The following is a 19,675-nucleotide window of genomic DNA, read 5'->3' as shown; positions in this document are numbered from 1 at the left end:
CGCATCAACACGACAATGCAGTTCCTGCCCACAGCATTTTCAAACCTCAGATCTCTAGTGAGTAGGCAGTTGGGACAGATAAGCTGCTGACTCCATCTTAAAATGTCCTGGAATATTTAAGGTTCCTAAACCAGATCCTTTACTTTGTGAATTCATAGTATTACTGTGTGGAAGTCGAAATGGCAAATATAACACTGTTTTTATGTAAAACTTGTTTTAAGTAAAATATTTCTTACTATTCTTTCTTAAAATATTTTTATTCTAGGCAAACGCTGTTTGCTAGTGCAGATACTGCTTATGTCTTGGCATATTCAATTATCATGTTGACCACGGACCTTCATAGCCCTCAGGTATTACAGTATGTTTAATAAAAATGTACATTGTAACTACATAATAATATATCACTAAAGTTAGACAAATATGTAAATGTATTAAGCACTTATTTTTATTTAAAATGTGCTAAAACCTAAATGATCAGAGCACCTGTGCCACTGCTTATATCTGCTATATGATTAACTGAATAAAGGGGCCATATGTTGTCCAAATTTTAGTTATCCCGCCTTCATCTTAATTTTTTCCTTTCAGGTAGGCACCACATGGTATATTCTACATTCTCCAAAAACTTGAACAGTAAGGTAGCCTTAGATACCTGTGTTCAGCCTGCAAGAAAAAGTGCTAAACAAAGCATATGCATGACGTCGATCATGGGCGGAGGGGGGGGGAGGTGGAAAGGGACCAGATAGTGAGAATCTAAACTACCATAACTGGGATTTTATTAACCAGCTGCCTGTTGTGCATTTACTGTATATATATTTTCCCCATGTAGACCAGCTTTGACGAATAAAATATTTCTGTTTCATCTCTTATCTTTTTGAATGTTGCTTAGGTCAAGAGTAAAATGACAAAAGAACAGTATATCAAAATGAATAGGGGTATCAATGATAGCAAGGATCTTCCTGAAGAGTATCTGTCTGCCATCTACAATGAAATAGCTGGAAAAAAAATCTCCATGAAAGAAACGAAAGAACTTGCAATAACTACCAAGTCGTCCAAGCCAAGTGAGTTTAATTAAAGGCTCAGTCCTTTGGTAATTGTGCAGTTAATTGTTTAGAGTTTGGTTTAGCCAATGTTTAGCTGGGGGATTCTGATGGATTCCCAGCAGTTTGGTACATTTATCAAAACATTCCTGACTGTCATGAACATGAATATTTTTATGAATTGACAGCATTTTAAAACCTGATACTGTGTCAGATAGTGTGCAACTGCTTGACTCCAGTTAATGATTTCTCTGGAAGTGATGTTGTATAGGTCTCCAGTTGACAAGTCTTCTGGAAGCGACATTATATAGTGAATAAAGTACCTCTATTGTAAAATATAAGGATATTATAAGTCACTGAGTTTACTTCTGATATCCTCATATTTTCCAACAAGGGGTACTTTATTTATTATAATAAACACGTTTTAGTGAGTCATGTGACAGAAATGACATCACTATTCACTCTTTCTAACTGATGACATCACTAATAACGGTTTATAAGGATATCATTTACAAGATATTCATGGTTTTTGTGTATTATATGAGCATATTACCATATTCAAAACATGTTATTTTGAACAGGTGTGGCTAGCGAGAAACAAAGAAGACTGCTGTACAATTTAGAAATGGAGCAAATGGCTAAGACAGCAAAAGCCCTTATGGAGGCTGTGAGTCATGTCCAGGCTCCCTTCACCAGTGCTACTCATCTGGAACATGTCAGGCCAATGTTCAAGGTGAGACTGTTTCATATATCAATTGCTTACTTGCTATAAATAACTTGCACTGCAGCCAGTCAAGATTTACAGTATTTGTATTCTTGCATCTTAAAGGAATTGTTCAGTGTATATATAAAAACTGGGTAAATAGGCTGTGCAAAAAAAAAAAAAAAAGGCTGTGCAAAATCAAAAATCTTTCTAATATAGTTAGACAAAAATGTAATGTATAAAGGCTGGAGTGACTGGATGTCTAACATAATTACCAGAAAAAATACTTCCTGCTTTGCAGCTCTCTTGGTTTCCACTGATTGGTTACCAGGCAGTAACCAATTGGTGACTTGGGGGGGGGGGGCACATGGGTCACAACTGTTGCTTTTGAATCTGAGCTGTATGCTGAGGATCAATTGCAAACTCACTGAACATTTATGTCCCATGTGGCCCCCCTTCAAGTCGCTGACTAGCTGAGTTAGAGATCTGAAAAGCAGGAAGTAGTGTTCTGGCTATTATGTTACACATCCAGTCACTCCAGCTTTTATACATTACTTTTTAGCCGAACTATATTTGAAACATTTTTAGCACAGGCTATCTATTTACCCAGTTTTTATTTTATACTAAACTGTTCCTTTAACAGTTTAATTATGATGATCACCTTTCCTGCTGTCATATATACAACAGAAATGATATGCAGGTCTTCCTTTTGCATGGTTTGGCATTATTGCCAGCCTCTGTTGCTATAATATTGATATAAAACATAATGTATTAAAAGTAGCAAAGAGCAAAATCAAACGTTGCAAAGCATTTTTATATGAGTGCGTAGTCTTATATTTGATTTCATAATGCAGTATACTGTATTGGGGTTTACAACCTTTTCAACTAGGGACTATTTTCTGTACAAATTAACTCTTAATTGTCAATGTTTCATCATTGCCATACATGCGGTTGTGTGTGCAGTGTTATCACACGTGGGGTTTCATATAAAATAATGAATGTATGTTTATTTATCAGTTGGCATGGACACCATTCCTGGCTGCATTCAGTGTTGGCCTGCAAGACTGTGATGACACTGAAGTAGCGTCTCTGTGTCTGGAGGGTATTCGTTGTGCCATCAGAATTGCATGCATTTTCTGTATACAGGTAAAGAAAAAAAGCTTATACTCTCCATATTGCCAGATCACTATCTCTATGTGAAGTTTTCATTTGTTTAACTGTACAGAAAAGTTATAAATAGTTGTCACATTTATCTAATCTGAGGCCTATGTCAGAGTTTGTTAGCCTGAGTTGTCCAGCGCCATTCCCATCTATGGGTTGCAGAGCAGTGCTGTTCGTATCACGCACCTGAATTCTTGCTGCCCTAATTGCAAATCAAATTGACAATTATTTTCTATGTTGATAAAGTTACCGGGAAAAAATCTATTGTGTGTAATCTACAGTATAGAAGTAGGTTCCGAAAGGGTTAAACACTGATTTTGCTTGTTGTCACATCTCTGACATTTATTTGATGGCTCCACACTTCTCAAATACAGAAGTCTATGTTTTATGTTATCGTAAGTAAGAGGACAGACTAATCCCAGAGTGATCCCCTAAATTGCAGAGATTTTCCTGCACACTGGGATATATATATATATATATATATATATAAGAATTGCAGCAAGCGACGGCACTCCTAGGAATTTCACCAAAACAGCAGTGATATGAATCAAAGGTGAGGTTTAATAAACCTCACCTTTGATTCATATCACTGCTGTTTTGGTGAAATTCCTAGGAGTGCCGTCGCTTGCTGCAATTCTTATTACATATTCCTTGACTGGCACCCAGGGCGAATATGGACACATGGTTGTGCGCTCCTTATGCCTTTCTATATATATATATATATATATATATATATATATATATATATATATATATATATGCTTGTAAAGGCTTAGGCACAGAGAGAGAGATTTATATATAAATAACACTGGTTACATTTTCTTTTTTTGTTTTTGTAGCTGGAGAGAGATGCTTATGTACAAGCCCTAGCGAGGTTTACATTATTAACTGTGAGCTCTGGAATTACCGAAATGAAACAGAAGAACATAGATACTATCAAAACCCTCATCACAGTGGCCCATACTGATGGAAACTACTTGGGATCGTCTTGGCATGAGGTACTACCTCTATATTTTTAGAAGAATTTTAGACAAAAATATACATTTCAAAGTCTGGGTGTTGAATAGTAAATGGCAATACAGATATGGAATCCGCTATATGGAAACCTGTTATCCAGAAAGCTCTGAATTATGGGAAGGCTATCTTCCATAGACTCAAGTTTTTCCATAAAATCAAATTTTAAAAAATGATTTCTTTTTTCTCAGTACATTGTACTTTTGATTCATGTAATAAATCCACTGTATGCAAAACAATCCTATTGGGGTTATTTTAATCATGTTTACATAATGTTCTAGTAGTTCTAGGGGTTGTTCACCTTCAAACACTTTTTCAGTTCAGTTGGTTTCAGATAGTTCACCAGAAATAAAGACTTTTTGCAGTTACTTTTTATTTGAGAAAGTTTTTCTAATAATGAAGTGTAAAGTTAAATGTTTCACCTTCTAAAGCAGCTTTGGGGGGGTGGGTCGCCGACTTTTAACTGTTCTAAATGTATAAGTTTTGGGGGTTATTTATCAATGTCTGTTTTTTTTCTGGTCAGACTTTTAAAGGGGAAAACCTAAAATTTTCGTGATTTATTAAACCCCGATGGTGTTAAAAGTCACAATAAAAAGTACTCCAACTCAGACATGCCGAGTTCATGTAGAAGTCATGGCAGATGTCCCATTGATATCTTGAGCTTGTCAGGGGGTCTATCGGCTCCCAGCGGGGGAAGTCCGGATCAAGGATGAAGCTTTGAGTAAAAGTCCAAGTTTGCTGTACAGACAAGGGTTCAGGAATAAGCGTAGGCAAATCCCGGCAATAGTTCAATAGGCAGGCAGACAATTGCAAAGTCAAGGTACAGGCAGGGTCAAAAGTCCAGGAATCCACAATTAACTGAATTTAGGAACACCCAGGAATGTACCAAACAAATCCTATAGTCGGGCATTGAACCGGTGTCCTGGGCGTCCTTTTAATTTGAATTTGGCGCCAAAACACGGCATTGTGGCATCACGATTTTGCACACTGGCGTTAACGTGCTGGTGCTCGAAACCACACGACGACCATGGGTGCCGCCATCTTGGATTTGCCTCGGCCGGGAACAGGATCGTCAAGGAGTGATCCTGACAGATCTGGGCTGGGTTTCATTCAATTATCCGAATCCAAAGAATTTGTGGTTTTCGGTTGTCAAATACTAAACAGTCACAGGTTTCGGCGACAAATTCGAAAAAGATACAGTTTTCGGAGACAAATCTGAAAAAATTGGTACAGTTTGGATTTTTTTCACAATATTATCTATTTTTTTCCTCGCACAAGAAATTTATTGATAAATGGGGGAAAGTCGGTGTGGATTTGGTCAGAGTAGTTTTCAGAAAATAGTGGAAACTTTTCGGATTTTGCTAAATAGCCTCCTTAGTTGATACATTTTTTATCTTTGTCCCAGCTGAGCAGAATCCCTAAGTTTCATTAAAGGTGTCTGTGAGAATTGATACAATAGTTGCTAATATTTCAAAGGTACTGCTGATAAACTAATTGTATCAACTAAATGTAGCAAATTGTAACAGTTGCGAATGTACCCCTGGATTACTGAGCTGCCAGACTGAAAGACCAGAGACAGGAACATTAAACTTTAATTTTGGGGAAAAAAACGATAAATTTAACTATTTACTATTAGGAAATACTATTTCTTGAGATGGAAATGGCCATGGTGTGACCTCCAACAGGTGCTGACAAAAATGATGTGAGCTGACTCTCATTCTCGTGTGTGTGTATAATGTGTGTGTATATATAATGTGTGTGTATTTATATTTGTTCTTTTTAACTTTTCAGATTTTGAAGTGCATTAGTCAGCTGGAGCTTGCGCAGTTGATTGGCACTGGGGTGAAGCCACGTTACATATCTGGAACTGTTCGAAACAGAGAAGGATTTTTTACAAGCACCAAAGACCAAGCATCTGATGAATTTGTCAGTCTTGGGTTAGGTGTGTATTTCCAATAAATTAAAGACACAAACTTTCTTCAGTTGAGGTTCACATGTTATGATAGCATTTTGGTGTGCCTGTGCCGCTGCAATTTTTACACTATTTTATTCTGTGCTGTTTACAGTTGGGGGAAATATGGACTGGAAACAAATAGCAAGCATTCAGGAATCCATAGGGGAGACAAGTTCACAAAGCGTTGTGGTGGCTGTTGACAGGTATGCTTAATTTTTATATTTTAGGCTTATGACACTTGGGTGTTTTGTCCCAGAATTTTTTTCTGACATAAAGACAAAAGGCCAATTGTGTTTGAGAAATTTTGGTGCGAAATTCTGTGGTTATGCCATGTTTTTACTAATATGGGTTTAGTAATCGTGATCCATTTACTGATTCAAAAAAGAGGGTCTCATGCTGTAGTCCCGTAGCGGTACCTCAATTACAAATCAAAATTCCAAATATCTGACACAACTGGGATTCAATTGTCCCAGCAATATACTGATGTTCCTCCATTTGTAGGTTAGACTACACATCTCAGTACATCAAAAAGCGGATCTTGGGGGAAACTGGGAGTCGTAGTAGTCCAGCAACAGACCATGTGATAGGCGTGGTGATAATGTAAACAAAATTGCTCTCGTTTTATATCAATATATCCCTCCTAGAGACAAATTCTTGTTGTGGATTGTCTGTCTCCTTAACTTCCTGAAGTGGAATCATTTCCCTCCTTACTGACATGAGCTCATACATGTAAAAAAAAAAAAAAAAAGAGAGAGAATGAATGATTCTGTGAGCCTAAGAATTATTGGAAATGGTCCCTCTGAGCAGAGAAAAATTGTCATGTTTTCCTTTCAGTCTATGGAATCAGTTTTGTCTGTGCATATGATAGTGATAGTGTTTATGCACAAATTCTTCGGATTATGGTCGAAACCTAGCGCAGATCAAGATCTATTCTAATCGGGATATCTGCCATTGACGTCTACATGACCTTGGCAGGTTTGAGATGAAGTACTTTTTTATTCAGAATTTTAACAGCATCAGGGTTTAATAAAGCACAACAGATTCAAGTTTTTTTTTCCTCCGAAAAAATTGTTTTCCCTTTAAAACGCCAACCAGAAAAAATGGGACTTAAATAAATAACCCCCTCAATATTATGAGTTGATAATATAAACTTTTTGTTTATTTTAAATTACAAATACAACTTACTGCACTGAAATAAAAAAGTAAGGGTGGATGCACGGATGAAGCAGTGTATTACTTCTAAATGCGCAGTTCGATTAGGAATTTATACTGAAGCTGGGTAATGAAGATTAGGCCACTCCATATTGAAGATGTGTAATAAATGAGAATTTTGTGAGAAGGGGTTAAAATTATTTAGTTTTAAAATTAACTGGGCAAAGGACTAAGATAGTATTTAAAGGGATCCTGTCATCAGGAAAACATGTTTTTTTCAAAACGCATCAGTTAATAGTGCTACTCCAGCAGAATTCTGCACTGAAATCCATTTTTCAAAAGAGCCAACAGATTTCAATTCAATTTTGAAATCTGACATGGGGCTACACATTTTGTCAATTTCCCAGCTGCCCCTGGTCATGTGACTTGTGCCTGCACTTTAGGAGAGAAATGCTTTCTGGCAGGCTGCTGTTTTTCCTTCTCAATGTAACTGAATGTGTCTCAGTGAGACATGGCTTTTTACTATTGAGTGTTGTTCTTAGATCTACCAGGCAGCTGTTATCTTGTGTTAGGGAGCTGCTATCTGGTTACCTTCCCATTGTTCTTTTGTTTGGCTGCTGGGGGGGGGGTGATATCACTCCAACTTGCAGTACAGCAGTAAAGAGTGATTGAAGTTTATCAGAGCACAAGTCACATGACTTGGGGCAGCTGGGAAATTGACAGTATGTCAGCCCCATGTCAGATTTCAAAACTGAATATAAAAAAAATCTGTTTGCTCTTTTGAGAAATGGATTTCAGCGCAGAATTCTGCTGGAACAGCACTATTAACTGATTCATTTTGAATGACAGTATCCCTTTAAGAATATTTAGTTTTTCTTTCCCTGCATGATACTGGCAAGATACTCCAAACTGGTTTTAGCTTATGGAAAAGCAACTGTTTCATTTATACATAGAGGGAACTTTCCATTGCTCTATAAAAAGCTTCTAAATATAAGTGTTTATTCTATAATCTGTTGCTGAATAAACGGTTTGTTGATTTTTGCAGGATATTTACAGGATCCACAAGACTGGATGGTAATGCAATAGGTAAGAGTTTAGATTTTCATTTTCAAGGCCTCCATATGAAATGGTGTGCATAAATTTAAAATAAATAATAAATAAGCAATAAGCTATACAAAATGTGTGGGGAAAAATCAGTCACTCATTTTTTATATTATTTTTTGATTCACTATAATTGTCCAGTTCACTTTATTGCAGTGGCTAAGCATTCTGACACATTCATACACTGCACCATCAATACAAGGGCAATAGACTGTGGATGATATGGTAAAACAAAACACAATAAGATTGTTTGAAAAGTGAAAGACAATTCCTAAAATTCATTTAAATAATTGTAAGAAAAAGCATAGAAAAAGAAAGGAATTTTGATTGGCTGTTGAATTAAGCACTGACTTCCTGTCATTGACTGGTGGGAATTTAAATATAAGAGGTTTGTTTCTACTAGAGATTTAGCCCAAATAGAAGTTTAGGCCTTGCACTAATTAGGTGTAGTAAGCAGATTGTGAGGTTAAACTGGAAGTAACTTGTGTCAAAGGAAACTGCCAAAGCATGGCAAACAAACATTTATAAATAATGCATTACAGGTAACACAGGTATGGGATCTGTAATCTGGAAACAGAAAGCTCCTAATTCTGGGTAGGCTGTTTCCCGTAGACTCCATTTTATCCAAATAATCCAAATTTTAAAAAATGATTTCCTTTTTTTCTATAATAATTAGGGATTGGGCCAGGATTCTGCCTTTTTCAGCAGGATTCGGATGTGGCCGAGTCATTCTGCCCAGTTGAACTAAATCTGAATACAAAAAGGAAAAATTGTGAGAGCACTCCATGGCTAAATAAAAATGTACTAAAATACATTGGAAGTGCTACTGATCTGGCCAAATTAACTACAGACATAGAAAAAAAGAAGAAAAATTGATCAATGCACATTCCCTGGTCCCCTGTCATATCAGTAATCTATGCAGATGCATGTATTTACAAAGACAGGGGGTTTTTTAGTTACAAAATTATGATCATAAAATTGATAAGCCACCATACCACGTCAAGGTAAAACCCATATGGCGGTCCCTAACTATTTACCTCTGGTCATAATTTCAAATGCTAAAGCCTCACGGCATAAAAGCATTACCTGAAAAATAAGGTCTCCCGACCTGGGCATTGGTTTTCATCATAGGGCTTAGTCCTCCCCCGCCATTAGCTTTCAAAGGGGAGAGATAACCTAGACCCCAGCATTGGTTCCATGAGATTAACCCTCCCCCGCTTGCGGCTTTTAAGAGAGAGAAACTGCCCTGACCAACACCCATTTCCAAAGGCATTGTTCCACCATTTAAAGAGACGGGTATGGGGGTGCTACAACCACATGGAAGCCTGGCCTGCAGCATAGCTAAACTAAATCTGAATCCTAATTTTTTGTCAAAAAACCAGGAAGTAAAAAATGTTTTCTCCTTCCCACCCCTAATTAGCATATGCAAATTCGGATTAGTTTCGGTATTCAGCCAAATCGAAGGATTCGGAGGGTCCGGTCGAATCCGAAATAGTGGATTCAGTGCATCCCTAATAATAATAATAAAATAGTACCTTGATCTTGTATTTAATCGAAACTAAGATATAATTAATCTTTATTGGTAGCAAAACCAGCCTATTTGGTTTATTTAATGTTTGCATGATTTTCTAGTACACATAAGAAGATCCAAATTACAAAAAGATCTGTTATCTGGAAAACCCCAGGTCCCTAGTGTTGTGGATAACCAGTCCCATACCTTTACCAAGCACTGAGACTAATGGTCAGGTTATAGTAAGGGCAGATAACAATCTAATGTACTGCATATTGTATTTATTTATATATCACCACAGATGTACATAGAACTTTACAATGTGTAAACACAAGCAGGGGTATAGTAAGACAGTGAAAATAAAAACTTAATAAGTATTGAGAATTTCAGTACACTGTTGGGATGAGGTCTCTGCCCTGTAGAGCTTTACATTGCCTACACTTTGCTGCTTATGAGAAGCCGCCAGCTGAGTATGTTGGGAGTAAACTGTACATGACCTACTTAATTTACCACACAGGCACATCATTTGGGCTATACTAACAAGTGCCCATATTTTTGCATACAAACTACCTGATTTCTGATTGGGCACTTCTCCTCGTTGCACAGCATTCAAAAGCTTTACCTAGTGGGGTGAAATAAATGTGTTTTTTCAGAACATCCTGGTACTGTGACTTCTGTGTGGTTGATCCTCTGAAAATAGCAGCAAGTCACACAAATCCACTAGCATGTGTAAAAGACAATAGAACACCTTTCCTGAATGTAGATTTTATGTGCCGACTAGATCATTATCCAGTATTTTTGGTCAACAAGTGTCATTGGTTTCTTTCAGTGGATTTTGTGCGCTGGCTGTGTGCCGTCTCCATGGATGAATTGTTATCTCCCATGCACCCTCGTATGTTCAGCTTACAAAAGATTGTAGAAATCTCATACTACAACATGGGGCGTATCAGGCTGCAGTGGTCTAGGATATGGGAAGTCATCGGAGACCACTTTAATAAGGTACACGTCACTTTCCATTATTGAAGTAGCAAATTTTTACCTTCAAATCATGGCCTTAGCATGAACTACCTCACATCACTCATTAGGTTTAAATTGTACATTTATAACGTTTAGGGGGTTATTTATCAGAGTCCGAATTTATCTCAATATTTTCTGCTACAAACTCCAATCAGATCCGCTCTGTTTTTTTGTGTTAATTTATTATTACACTTTCCCAAAAATTTGCTTTGCGGGGAAACACTGGGGTATTGCTCGAAACCCAGTGCAAGATAATTGGGACTTCTCCTATTGACTTATATGCAACCTTGACAGGTCTAAGATGCCGGATTTTTTGATTCAGACTTTTCCATCCTCGGGGTTTAATAAATTCCGAAAAATCAGTGATTTTTTTAAAAGTCCGATTTTAAAAAAAAATCATGAATTTTTTGTGATTTGTGCATTCTGAGTTTAGTAAATTGCCCCCTTAGTTTCTAGAAAGTAACACTCTTCCAGTTTCTTCTTTTATAGTTTGTGACTGGCACAGCCAGGTTAGAGGTTTCATATTCATATTTGAAGATGAGGTTAAATCCCTCAGCAGGCTCTGTATTACATTTTTGGGGCAAGGCAAACAAGCTAGCATAATAAAATGTGTGTCTCTGTGTTGTACAGGCATTAAGATCAAGCTGTACAACACACAAAAAAATAATAATGATCAAATACACCACACATCACTGTCTGGCAACCAAGTATGGCCATATAAAGTGAAGTTTACCTATCTGAGAATATAAACACGCACAAAGGCAGTATTCATGTTATATACAGAAACATTGCTGGTAATGCTCCCTCAGGTAAACGGTCTTAGACATGTGCTAATCTAGTTATTGCTAGGATCTGAATAGTCACTGTTAAAGGGGCAGACACACCTTTTCAACATGAGCTAAATGAAAAGGGCTTATGCCGAACATACCTATTGTTTTAATTAAGAAATATCTATGGGTTCTGTTGTTTCTGGCACTAAACAAAAATATGAAGCCAGTTTCACTTTAGTTCTTTGGTCCCAAAGAACGTTAAAGGAACTAATATTTTTAATTACTTGTCCACTGAGAATCCCCTGAAAATCTGCTGTTCAGGGGCTGCTGCTTAGAAAAGGGAAAGCCTTATGTGTTTTAAGGTAGATATGAAGCTCTTACACACCTGGACCTCCCTGCAACTGCAGAGTCTGCTTCCTCTGTAGTTATGCCCCTGGGGAAGATAAGACTATTAAGATTTTCATTCATCCAGATCATGGTATATCTAGTATAGGTAAATCTAAAAACAACTGGACTTGCTGAGTGATCAATGAAGACGTTTCACTACTCATCCTAGCAGCTCACTACTCATCCGAGCAGCAAGTAATTAATGAAGTCCTGAGTAGTGAAACGTCTTCATTGATTACTCAGCAAGTCCAGTTGTTTTTAGATTTACTTATACTAGATGCCCCTGGGGAAGATGAGTTCAGAAAACTGTTCAGCCCCCAACTTTTAAATTAGTTCTTTATAATGGCAAAAAAATAAAATAAAACAAAATTATTTATTTTCAATTAAAACAATAGGCATAATATAATTTCAACACCTATTTTAACATGCTAATTTCACACCCTTTTAATATATACATGAAGTCTTAATAACATTTCTGTTTTGGTTTTTTTTTTTTAATGTATTTCAGGTTGGCTGCAATCCAAATGAAGATGTGGCAATCTTTGCAGTAGACTCCCTAAGGCAACTCTCAATGAAATTTTTAGAAAAGGGAGAACTTGCTAACTTCCGTTTCCAGAAGGACTTCTTGAGACCCTTTGAGCACATCATGAAAAGAAATCGGTAAGAAAGCAGTCACAGCTGTAGGTTCGCCAGGGGGAGTACGTATTGACAGTAATGTGTTGCTTGTACTAGGTAGGTTTGCTTTCATACTATAAGGGGCACATTTACCTAGGGTCGAATATCAAGGGTTAATTAACCCTCGATATTCGACCGTCAAAGTAAAATCCTTCGACTTCGAATATGGAAGTCGAAGGATTTTGCGCTATTGGATTTTAATCCATCGATCGAAGGATATTCATTCGATCAGGAAATTGTTAGGAAGCCTATGGGGACCTTCCCCATAGGCTAACATTGGCCTCGGTAGGTTTTAGGTGGCGAACTAGGGGGTCGAAGAAATTTTTAAAAAGACAGTACTTCGACTATCGAATGGTCGAACAATTTTTAGTTCAAATCGTTCGAATCGAAGGTCGAAGTAGCCCATTCGACCATTCAAAATATTTTTCCTCTATTCCTTCACTCGAACTAAGTAAATGGGCCCCTAAGTGTTTTTTTACCTTCATGCTGACCCCCTTATTTGCAAATGATGTGTAAAAGCTTAACCACAAGTGCTGACTTTGATTATAGTAAATAACTTTGCTTTGCACAAGTCCATCACTAAGGATAACACCACACATGGCTGTTTTTCTGCCTGTGTAGAAACAGCAGATCCGCCCATATCCAATTCTTGCTCTTCCTGCACTGATAGGCTCTGTGTTGAACCATGTGAAGAAACATGGAGCAAATTTCGGAGCTAAAATGCAAAATTTCATGCAGAAATCCACTCCGTGTTTCTGCACACAGGCCTTTTGGTGCAGATAGAGGAAGAAGTGATTGGGATTAGATTGACTGTTTAAAGGAATTGTTTAGTATAAAAATAAAAACTGGATAAATAAATAGTCTGTGCAAAATAAAAAATGTTTTCAATATAGTTAATCTATGTAATGTAATGTATAAAGACTGCAGTGACTGCATGTGTAACATAATAAACAGAACGGTATTTCTGCTTTGCAGCTCTCTTGGTCTGCACTGATTGGTTACCAGGCAGTAACTTGAGTGGGGGTCACATGGGTCACAACTGTTGCATTTGAATCTGAGTTGCATGCTTAGGATCAGTTGCAAACTCACAGAATAACTATGTTCCGCGTGGCCCCCCTTAAAGTCAACGACTAACTTAGAGTTAGAGAGCTTATTTTTTATTTATTAAATAATTATGAGACATGGTACTTCTTATCTATTGGTGTGACAGCAGTGAATACAAAGTATATGGTTATTGGTGTTGTGTGGCTATTAGGCTAAATAAGGTTGAATGTGTAATTGCTTTTGTAAATATACCTGGAAGCTCACCTGAATGTCACCTGATAGCTTATAAGCCATCATAAGTATTCTAGAAGTTGTTGAAGGAAACTGATACAACATATATTTGTTGCAACCAAGTGTTAGAATGCAAAGAGTGGCCTGAGCAGAAATAGTCTAAACACCACTGCCTTACACTCATAATATATATTTTCTGTCAATTAGGTCTCCTACCATTAGAGACATGGTGGTACGCTGCATTGCGCAAATGGTGAATTCTCAAGCTGCTAACATTCGCTCAGGCTGGAAGAATATCTTCTCTGTCTTTCATTTAGCTGCATCAGACCAGGATGAAAGCATAGTGGAGCTGGCATTCCAGACCACTGGGCACATAGTCAGTGAGTATTTACTGTGGTATTTCTGGAGCATTTAGGGTTGGATGTGGCCCTTCATGTTCATGAGATGCACAAACATCTTTGCATAAAATCATTCTTTTTAATTTAGCCCTTGTACATTTGGTATGTTGATTAATCAGCCCAGTGCATGGAAAAAGTTGGACAGCCCTGAGATAAAATTAAACAAGTGTCCGTTCTTAAAACTCTTCCATTTTATTTCATACATTAGCCTGTATCACTTTTTCAATCTGTATCATAATGGCATTATCGTCTTTATTACAGCGCTTGTGTTTGAAAAACACTTCCCTGCCACCATTGATTCTTTCCAAGATGCAGTTAAGTGCTTGTCTGAATTTGCGTGTAATGCTGCGTTCCCAGACACAAGCATGGAAGCCATTCGTCTGATTCGTCACTGTGCAAAATATGTTTCAGACAGGCCACAGGTACTGGAGCGTTCTTTTCATGGGATTATCCAGTAGCAACACATGTTGCCTTAAATGTCATATTTCATACTACAGACTGATAATACTGCATATTAAAACGTGCTTCTATTTTTTAGGCCTTTAAGGAGTATACAAGTGATGATATGAATGTAGCTCCAGAAGACCGTGTGTGGGTGAGGGGATGGTTCCCCATCCTGTTTGAGCTGTCCTGCATCATCAACAGATGCAAATTAGATGTAAGAACCAGGTAACAATCCGTATTTGCAATTCCAGTTCTATAAGGTATTTACAAAGTTCTCTGTGTTTATTGTTTGTATCATCTGTGTCTGTTTTTACAATAGAAAAGCTTAAAGGAAAACTATACCCCCAAAATTAATATTTAATCAACAGTTTATATCAAAGAATCTTATCAAACCGGTATATATATTTAAGTATATATTGCTCTTTTACATCTGTTGCCTTGAACCACCATTTTGTGATGATGGTCTCTGTGTTGCCTCAGAGATCACCTGACCAGAAATACTACAACTCTTAGGCTAGGGCCACACGGGAACATTCAGGGAGATTGGTCGCCTGGCGACTAATCGCTGCGTCTTTGAGGCGACTAATCTCCCTAAATAGCTTGCTGGTATCTCTCACCCGCTAGCGCTAAAGTCGCCTGCGCCTATTCACACACAGCGATACGTTTTTCAAAGTCGCTCGAAAATGCCTCACAAGGCAAAAAACGTGTCGCTGCGTGTGAATAGGCGCAGGCGACTTTAGTGCTAGCGGGTGCAAGATACCAGCAAGCCATTCAGGGAGATTAGACGCGGCGATTAGTCTCCCTGAAATCTTCCCGTGTGGCCTAGCCCTAACTGTATTAGGAAGAAGTGTTGAAGCAAAAGACCCTGTCTGTTATTTGGCTCATGTGACTTAATATGTGACTTAATATGTATGGTTTGTTTGGTTTGTTTGTGTGCACAGTGAATCATACGATCCCAGGGGGCGGCCCTTATTTTTTTATGTCAGTTTTCTATTTACCCAATGGCACATACTACTAAAAAGTATATTATTATAAAAATGGTTTATTTACATCAAGCAGGGTTTTACATATGAGCCTTTTTATTCAATATATTTTCAGAGACAGCAAAATTGTTCAGGGGTATAGTTTTCCTTTAATAAGTGTTGGAAGTCTTAAGTGATATTCTTGGTAAGAGGGATGCAGACTGAATCATAGAACAATTAAAACATTTATAATTCTATATTCTTGGAGACCAAATAATTTTTCTGTTTGTGGTCATACTGGACCGTAGGCAGCAACCCAGCTTTCTAATTAATCGGGTCTGGAAATTGAGGTGGCTGGACTGCTGAAATTACTATGTTTTGAAACAAAAGAAGTTTCCTTCTCAGGTAACTTGGTCCTAGAAGTGAAGCGGTGCACGACAGATAGATGATAGATGAAAAATAGACAGACAGATAGATAGATAGATAGATAGATAGATAGATAGATAGATAGATAGATAGATAGATAGATAGATAGATAGATTTTATAGTCATCTATGTTGCATACAAAAAATATACACAACAGACGAAATTACATTTAGAGCACATGCCCTTATTTGTGAATAGCTGCTTGTTATGATATTATAAATCCATAATAATAATCATATTATAAATCATTTATCATTTGTGCAAGGTAAAAGGTAATGGAAATTGGTGATTACTGAACCAGACCTGAAAGAGTCCGTATTTGCCAGTATGTTATCCCATTTGATACTGAGCTAGTAGTTTGTCTCCCTCATTGTGATCTTTTGACATTGGCATTGACCGTAATATATATTTTTGTTTTTTTTGTAATGTTTTTAGGTTGCTTCCTACGTGGTTATAGCTGCAGCTGCATATATGACAGCAAAATATTATATCAGACACAAAGCCACTGCTTTCTAGCAGCTGTGGCCAGTTATTGCTGTGTAATATGTTGGCGTTCTATAAATACATGTTAAAAATAATAATAATAATAATAATAAAATCTGTACAGCTGCTTGCTCTGTATAATAGATCTCAGACCTAGTCTGTGCTGCTGGAACAGTTTGTGACAGGGCCGGACTGGGAGTAAAAAGCAGCCCGGGCAAAATAATCAAAGCAGCCCACATGTAAAAACACTATGTTTTGTACTCATCCACACATACAGTATATTGGGGTAAAACTGCAAAAATGGTTATAGGTGATGTGCATAAAGGGCTGCCTTTCTTGCTTAACTGTAATTAATGTCAAATATTACCGTAATTATTATTATTACATTATAGTACAATAAAACATTATTTAACGGCACCACATAAATCTAGTGTGTCTATATTAACCACTTTGTTGATTTGCCATTTATTATAAGCCTTAAACATTTTATTTAAAAATTACAAGGATTCAATAGTTCACCATTATAGTATGGGGTATATTACTTCTTATAATATGCAAGTGATACGTGATATGCAAGTGATACAATCTGGACTGTTGAGGGGGGGGGTTTGGGGAGTTCTAGTTCAACAAGTGCTTTGTTTTTCAGTTTAACTGTTTATTGCTAATAATGTTTCGTGCAGCGCAGGTACCAGCCACAATCTGGACTGTTGGGGGGGGGGGGGTTCGGGAGTTCTAGTTCAACGAGTGCTTTGTTTTTTGGTTTAATGATTATTAAACCAAAAAAGAAAGCACTCGCTGAACTAGAACTCACCAAGTTCCCCCCCCCCCAACAGTCCAGATTGTGGCTGGTACCTGCGCTGCACGAAACATTATTAGCAATAAACAGTTAAACTGAAAAACAAAGCACTTGTTGAACTAGAGCTCCTCAAACCCCCCCCCCCTCAACAGTCAAGATTGTATCAGATTGTGGCTAGTACCTGCGCAGCACAAAATATTTTTAGCAATAAAGTCAGTGATCCCTCTCCCAGGCTCCCTTCCCATGTCTATAGCTTTAACCTCCCCTACTGAACAGTACCTCTTCCCAGGAGCTCACTTGCCGACGGATTACAATGCAGAGAGGCGACGAGTCACATGACGAGCTGTGACGCTCCTATTCAAGCACACAGTCCAGCCAAGCACACAGTCCAGGGGGAGGGGGGCGTGCTGTCACAGAGCAGAGCAGCAGAGTCTCTCTCTCTCTCCTAATTATACAGGCAACCGAGCGGTTCAAGCTGGGCCGCATTTAACTCTGTCCTGCCCTATTGGTCTGCTGTTTTTTTTACTCTTGACTTCATTCAAGGCAACGGAGGGGGAAAAACACAACTTATCTCTCTGTTCAAGAGCGGCCCACTTGAACAGGAAATAGAGCGGCCCCACGGGCAATTGCCCGAGTTCACAGGTTGCCAGTCCGGGCCTGGTTTGTGAGTCTCTCTTGATGTTACACAATAATCCCAGCATGTTCTTTCATAGTTTCAATTGTATATACTGTACAAGCCCGACAATTAGACGCCTTTTATCACTCCTTTTTACAACATGACATCGGTGCTTTCAAGACTTGACTGCTTACACAAAACAGCACCCACCGGTTTAACACCTCCAGGATTGCGCTGACAGAATCATTATGCAGCCGTGCATGAAACACTACAAAGAGAGAGTCAAAGTCTTAAGAAACGCTGGAGCTCTCATTACAGGCTATTTGAAATTGTGCCGTTAAAAGCTGTAAATGACGCTGCAATGTGGACAATAGTAAATGGGGCTATTGACATAAAATTTACACCAGATGTTGGTAACAACCCAAGTAATCCACACATGCAATGAATTCAAAACAAATAAATCCATAAATTAAGTTATGTGCAGTAAAGTGGAATGACACAGGGAATAAGTATTGAACATGAAATTTATTTAATAGCCAATGGGGTATATAAATCAAAGAGTGAAGTTAGAGATAACCACAGTCCGCTAGAGTGAAATACCGCCTTTCTCCATGAATTTCTGTGGGATTTTTAAAGGCGTATTTATCAAAGAGTGAACTTTCACTTTCACCCTTTGATAAATACGCCTTTAAAAATCCCATAGCAATGAATGGAGAGAGGCGGTATTTCACTCTAGCAGACTGTGGTTATCTCAGACTTCATTCTTTGATAAATATACCGCTTTGTTGGTAATGACAGCTTCAATGTGCCTCCTGTATGGAGAAACTAGTCACATACATTGCTCAGGTATGATTTTGGCCCATTCTTCCACACAAACTGTTTTCAAATCTTGAAGGTCTCTAGGGTGCCTCTTCTATGAACTCTGCTCTTCAGTTTTTTTTCCATAGATTTTCAATTGGATTCACGTCAGGTGATTGACATTACATTTATTAACCTTTCTATTCAGACCCTCTTATTCATATTTCAGTCTCTCATTGAAATCACTGCCTGGTTGATAGTGTAAATAAGATCCTAGCAATCTGATAGCTGCAAAAATTCCAAACTGGAGAGCTGCTGAACAAAAAGCTAAATAATTCAAAAGCCGCCAAAAATAAAAAGTGAAGACCAATTGCAAATCTGTCAGAATATCAATTGTAAAAATTTTCATCACTAAAATTCCAGCTTGAGTTAAAGAGTCAACAAATCAGACTAAAGCAGATACTTGTGATAGTTGTTACACTGTTTTCTCACATGAGTTTAAATCTTCATTTGCAGAGGTCTGACTGTTATGTTTGAGGTGATGAAAACCTATGGGCACACATTTGAGAAACACTGGTGGCAAGACTTGTTTAGGATTGTCTTTAGGATATTTGACAACATGAAACTTCCAGAGCAGCAGACGGAGGTAAGACCCCTGGGAGCCTCTTTTAGGAAGGCCAGACTCCAGCCTATAGCAAAAACACTGCATCATTATAAAATATATTTGAGTCTCCAGTCTCCTTAATCTGAAATAATGTTCAGTATACAAAGTGGAGAACAACTTTGTGAATAGAGGAGCAAAGTACATGTCTTGCTGTAGCAGAATCAACAAATAATGAGTAAATATATGTTCCCCTAATTACCTGTGGGAATTGTGCATTGTCTTGTGCCTTTATACAGTTACATAAAGTCTCCCTGACTTCTATAGGTTTCCATTATTCTGTATATGATTTACAGGATATCATAAAATGAATATTATACTCCAGACCTTCAAGT

At 37.7% G+C, this 19,675-nt stretch overlaps 1 protein-coding gene across 2 annotated transcripts in view; it reads left to right on the top strand.

The window, feature by feature from the left end:
* Window positions 1-19,675, top strand: part of LOC108695329 (brefeldin A-inhibited guanine nucleotide-exchange protein 1) — a 94,911-nt gene that overhangs the window by 57,111 nt on the left and 18,125 nt on the right. For both annotated transcript variants that reach the window (XM_018223771.2, XM_041567916.1), the window contains exons 17-30: window positions 266-350; window positions 887-1,058; window positions 1,619-1,770; window positions 2,758-2,886; window positions 3,741-3,899; window positions 5,707-5,857; window positions 5,982-6,072; window positions 8,067-8,107; window positions 10,462-10,631; window positions 12,315-12,466; window positions 13,964-14,136; window positions 14,416-14,576; window positions 14,693-14,823; window positions 19,196-19,325. In XM_018223771.2, coding sequence (XP_018079260.1) covers window positions 266-350; window positions 887-1,058; window positions 1,619-1,770; window positions 2,758-2,886; window positions 3,741-3,899; window positions 5,707-5,857; window positions 5,982-6,072; window positions 8,067-8,107; window positions 10,462-10,631; window positions 12,315-12,466; window positions 13,964-14,136; window positions 14,416-14,576; window positions 14,693-14,823; window positions 19,196-19,325 — 1,897 coding nt within the window. The remainder of the gene's footprint in view (window positions 1-265; window positions 351-886; window positions 1,059-1,618; window positions 1,771-2,757; window positions 2,887-3,740; window positions 3,900-5,706; window positions 5,858-5,981; window positions 6,073-8,066; window positions 8,108-10,461; window positions 10,632-12,314; window positions 12,467-13,963; window positions 14,137-14,415; window positions 14,577-14,692; window positions 14,824-19,195; window positions 19,326-19,675) is intronic.

The sequence above is a fragment of the Xenopus laevis genome, chromosome 6S (assembly GCF_017654675.1).
Source record: "Xenopus laevis strain J_2021 chromosome 6S, Xenopus_laevis_v10.1, whole genome shotgun sequence".
Classification (NCBI taxonomy): Eukaryota; Metazoa; Chordata; class Amphibia; order Anura; family Pipidae; genus Xenopus; species Xenopus laevis.
This window is presented reverse-complemented; position numbering and strand designations above follow the sequence as displayed.